Here is a 5,087-nt window from a genome sequence, read left to right as displayed (position 1 = left end):
CATGTAGCATTAGCTCGATGCTAACAGAATTCTAACAGCATGTCATGTAGCATTAGCTGGATGCTAACAGAATTCTAACAGCATGTCATGTAGCATTAGCTTGATGCTAACAGAATGTCATGTAGCATTAGCTCAATGCTAACAGCATGTTATGTCATGTAGCATTAGCTGGATGCTAACAGTGTGTCATGTCATGAAGCATCAGCTCAATGCTAACAGCATGTCATGTAGCATTAGCTCAATGCTAACAGAATTCTAACAGCATGTCATGTAGCATTAGCTGGATGCTAACAGAATGTCATGTAGCATTAGCTCAATGCTAACAGCATGTTATGTCATGTAGCATTAGCTGGATGCTAACAGTGTGTCATGTCATGTAGCATCAGCTCAATGCTAACAGCATGTCATGTAGCATTAGCTCGATGCTAACAGAATTCTAACAGCATGTCATGTAACATTAGCTGCATGCTAACAGCGTGTCATGTAGCATTAGCTCGATGCTAATAGAATTCTAACAGTAAGTCATGTAGCATTAGCTCGATACTAACAGAATTCTAAGAGCATGTCATGTAGCATTAGCTGCATGCTAACAACGTATCATGTAGCATTAGCTGATGTTAACAGCATGTCATGTAGCATTAGCTCGATACTAACAGAATTCTAACAGCATGTCATGTAGCATTAGCTGGATGCTAACAGCATGTCATGTAGCATTAGCTCGATGCTAATATAATTCTAACAGCATGTCATGTAGCATTAGCTGGATGCTAACAGCGTGTCATGTCTTCAGGTAACTTGCTGTGGAAGAGCATGATGGTGTTTTCCTGTGTCAAAGTAACCGTTGGAGGAAAACATCACTGGTTCTTTGTTTGATTTAAGGTCATAATCGGTGCTTTGGAAAGCTGTGGAGACATAGTGTCTGTGTCGGYGTGTGACAACGAAATCTTCATCCTGAAAGGAGACAGAGACATCATCCGTCTCTCCAACACCCCAGAGGGAGTTCCGTCCAACTGTGAGAACTGTCTCTAATTATAAAAACACAACAAACGACAAACRTTGCACCAGATCTAACGTTTACAACCTGCTTTCCTCAGTGCCACCGCTCTCCATCCACCTTCCTTCACCTTTGACCTCGCCCCTCGTCCTCCAGCCGACCGGATCAGTGGGAGCAGCTCACACAATCAGAACAGTGGCCATTGTCGTAGAAGAAGACGACAAAGAGGAGCTTGGTGGCAGCGAGATGCTGTTTAGAGAGGAAGAGGAGGAAGGAGTGTTGGCACAGGAGGCTGAAGAGCTGGATGACCAGCCAGAGGTGCCACTGTCACAAAATAACAGCTAAAAAAGGAGATGTGCTTTAAAGGGCCTGTGACATCAAATTTTTTGTAATACATATGAATGCTTTTTTAGAAAGAGGACATYGATAAAATACTGCAAAAGAAATTTCACGTTGCTGAGATGAACAGTTGTTGAAATATTTGCATGTGAGGTAACAGGAAGTGATGTCAAAGGGGAATGTCTGCATGTAAACAGAGCGTTGTTACAACAGCAAACAACAGACTGTACAGAAGAATCCAATGTTTCTTTAGAATATTTTGAGTCTCTATCAGAGATGAAGAGTCAGATCAAATAATATTGTTTCAATAAACAAAGACCAGAGAGTTTTCTTTGTTAAAGAGTTCCTCTTTGATGTCATTTCCTGTTTCACTTTGGCTGAGCCAAGTACAAAAGAAAATATGCCAGTTATGTGACAAAATGGGTTAAATCGTGTGTATTATTCCAACTTTCTTAAATATAAAGATGTTTTCTTTGACTTTGTGTTTGAAGAACATGCATGTCACAGGCTCTTTAAGTGGACTTCCTGTTGTTACCTGTACTTGTCCAGGTGATGGAGCTCTGCCAGCCGTCTGGTTYGCACAGTGGCTCTTGTTGCCTCAGCAGCTCTGTCACTTCCTGCAACAGTCTTCCAGAGAACCCTGCCGTCGCCGCTTCCTGTGCGCACAGCCTCAGACGCTACAGCGCCCCGCTGAACCAGGACAGGATGCAGCAGGAGCTGGTGGTGAAGTCCGTCAGAGTGAACAAGAAGAAGAAGAGGCAGCAAGGCGAGTAGGCGTCTGCAGACAGACAGGTAGAGGTGACTAACCGTCTCACCTGTCTCTCTCTCTGTCCTCAGACAGCAGCAGCAGAAACAGTTTGGTGGAGACGAGCAGCTCAGACTCCGTGTTTGTGGTCCAAGATGGCGACTGTACCGGAGAAGAAAGTGGGACTCCTACAAATGACCCGGCATTTTGTGTCGGTCCTGACCTTCAGAGCCAGAGGACTCCAGGAGATAAAGTTCTGAAGGATGGACAGGAAGTGGAACTCTCCTTCAACACRTCTGAGTAATGAAGGATTCTGAAAYCATGAACACCATCCGATCCTCGTGGTCCTGTGATCCTGACTCCCATGTTTACTCTCAGGTCCATCCCAGACTCCAGCTCCCTGCTCCTCCGTGGTCTGGAGGAGCAGCAGAACCCAAAGAGAACCTCAGCTCCTTCAGAGGAACCTGCAGCCCTCCCCACCCCAGACGTAGACCAGCTGCTGGAGTGCTCCTTCTCCTACATGAAGAAGTCTGAGGAAGACGAAGGGCAGGAGGAAGAGTTTCTCAGTCCTTTGGCTGAGTTCCACAAGGAGATGGTAGTTATTACTCATTTATACACTTTCAGAGACATATGAACTGTTATAAYCTGACCTGTAATAGTTTAGATTTACTAATTCACACAGATAAATATATCCACTCACTCCCTCTGTTTGGAAAATATCCCGGCTAAAGATCCACCCCAGGCTTTCTATCTCTGTCAGCATTCTGGTGTTACCTACTCCGCTTCTTCTTCTGCTGCTTCTACTTTTTCTTCTTCTATTATTTCTACTTCTACAACTGTGTCCAAAATGGCGAGCCGGGTCCTCCGAAGGCYGAATTCGTCGGCTGCTTACGTCACAGCGCCACTACGAAGGCTGTCCAAAACTGAAGACTCCTCTGATGTGGCCGACAAATACGTCCTTCCTTTTCCCCGATTTGAAGGACTGATCTGATGGATCCTTCCCGGCCCAGCATATCCCATAATGCATTGCGGCCCGACCGGAGATTTTATTTATGCTAGTAATGGCGGACAAAGCGAGAGAAAAGAATACGTTTTAAATAAAAATATGGCGGTGCAAAAATTAAAATTTTCATGTGGTTGTAATTTTAATACTTTTGTCATTTATAGACGTGTTTTTAAATATTATTTTTGTCAGAAGAAAATGCGAAAACATGCACTTACGGCGGGTCAATTCGTTCTTCAAATGTTACCTTTAAGTTAATTTTATTGTTTTGTGTTATTAATAATGCTTTACGTTCTTCTAATTTCGATCTAATTTTGCTTCTGTTCAGCGTTGTCACAGTTGCTAGGTGACATGACGTACACCTGGGTATGGACGGGAGGCTAGACCGTCCAAATTCACAGCCTCTTTTTTTCCGGTCCTTCCGGTCTACCAAGGACCCGGCCCACCTAGACCACCTACAGTTTTGGACACACAATACTTCTACTGTTTCTACTACTTCTTCTACTTGGTCTTCTTTTTTGTGCAGCTCCCTCCTCCTCCCGCAGTTTAACTGGTTGGTTTCCTGCCTTTAATCTGAGTCCACCAATGATCAGTCAGGTTGAGTTCGGTGCTCTTTAAGAAGGCCACTCCTGAGTTCTCCAGTCAGAAACCTGATGTGTGTTTGGTATCACGGGCCCGTTGGACCCATCTGTGTCCACGTTTGGTTTCTAGWTCTGTTCCTGAACATTTGAAGCTGTTTTCTTCCTTCCTGGAACTTGAACTCATGAGCAGTAGACTACTAAAATAAGTTTTAAATTGATTATTCTTCTGTTCAGGAGGAGCACCTGCCTCTCTCCACGGGTCCCGGAGACCAGATGTTTTATTCTACGGTGTCCAATCTGGACAGGAATCCTAGCGTCTCCAGTGACGAGGACGAGGACATCTACTGTCCCAGTCTTCCCAGCGGAGGAAGCGCCGTCTCTTGTCCATTGAATGAGACAGAGAGGACAGCAGAAAGACAAACAGACCTGGAGGTCCAAAACAGAGACCGGCTCAGGCCTTACCAGGTGAGACGTGAGTCTGCTGGTCCAGGTCTGGACGAAGTGGTCTCACCCAGTCCACCATAAAACAGTGGTAAATCTTTTACTGCACCCACTTTTTAAATCTGAGACCCTTGTTTTCTTTGTAGCTGGCAGAAAGCTGGATGGGATACTCGGGTCCAGGATGTGGAATTCTGAGTCTGCAGGTGACGGACAGGTAGGCCCACATCTTTCAGGTGTCTGACTGGAGAATCTCAGGTGTCTGATGGGGGACCTGTGGTTTCAGGCACGTCTGGTGTCTGGACTTCAAAGGAGGACTGTTCTGCAGCCCTCTTCCTGAAACTGGACTCAGCTGGCAACACTTTGAAGACAACGTTCACCAGGTGGCGCTATCCCCCTCAGGTGAGCTGCGGTCCTGTCCACCTGCTGTGGTTAAAGTTTATAAAAGTTAGTGAAAACACTGAGTCAGCATTTACACTTTATTTACTGCATCTTCTTCTTTTGTTGTTTTAATTCTAACTACTTCTGCAAACTTTAAAACCTTCAGTTCGTTCAGCAGATGGCTGCTGTGATGTTTTGTTTTTGTAACTTTTATACTTAAAAAATATTTTTTACGTACAAATACATTCAGATCTCTTCATTCCTTCAGAAACTTTGTTCTTTTATAAATCTGCTTCAGCTACTGGCTCTGTTCTTTCATGTTGCTGTCAGCTTTGAGCTAGCATTTTGCTACCTTTGTTCTGCTTATATTAGATACCATTTTGCTACGTCTGCGTATACAGCGGGTAAAATAAGTATTGAACACGTCACCATTTTTCCTCAGTAAATATATTACTAGAGGTGCTAATGACATGAAATTTTCACCAGATGTTGGTAACAACCCAAGTGATCCATACATACAAAGAAATCAAACCATAAATGTCCAGAAATTAAGTTGTTTGTAATAATGCGGAATGGCACAGGGAAAAAGTATTGAACACATGAAGA

At 44.1% G+C, this 5,087-nt stretch overlaps 1 protein-coding gene across 3 annotated transcripts in view; it reads left to right on the top strand.

The window, feature by feature from the left end:
* The window catches only part of tecpr2 (tectonin beta-propeller repeat containing 2), a 26,194-nt gene that overhangs the window by 8,692 nt on the left and 12,415 nt on the right, over positions 1-5,087 (top strand). For all 3 annotated transcript variants that reach the window (XM_014033063.1, XM_014033062.1, XM_014033061.1), the window contains exons 9-16: positions 880-1,012; positions 1,095-1,312; positions 1,883-2,099; positions 2,171-2,378; positions 2,457-2,673; positions 3,897-4,127; positions 4,250-4,317; positions 4,387-4,502. In XM_014033063.1, coding sequence (XP_013888517.1) covers positions 880-1,012; positions 1,095-1,312; positions 1,883-2,099; positions 2,171-2,378; positions 2,457-2,673; positions 3,897-4,127; positions 4,250-4,317; positions 4,387-4,502 — 1,408 coding nt within the window. The remainder of the gene's footprint in view (positions 1-879; positions 1,013-1,094; positions 1,313-1,882; positions 2,100-2,170; positions 2,379-2,456; positions 2,674-3,896; positions 4,128-4,249; positions 4,318-4,386; positions 4,503-5,087) is intronic.

This window comes from Austrofundulus limnaeus, unplaced genomic scaffold, assembly GCF_001266775.1.
Source record: "Austrofundulus limnaeus strain Quisiro unplaced genomic scaffold, Austrofundulus_limnaeus-1.0 Scaffold1614, whole genome shotgun sequence".
Taxonomy (NCBI): domain Eukaryota; kingdom Metazoa; phylum Chordata; class Actinopteri; order Cyprinodontiformes; family Rivulidae; genus Austrofundulus; species Austrofundulus limnaeus.
This window is presented reverse-complemented; position numbering and strand designations above follow the sequence as displayed.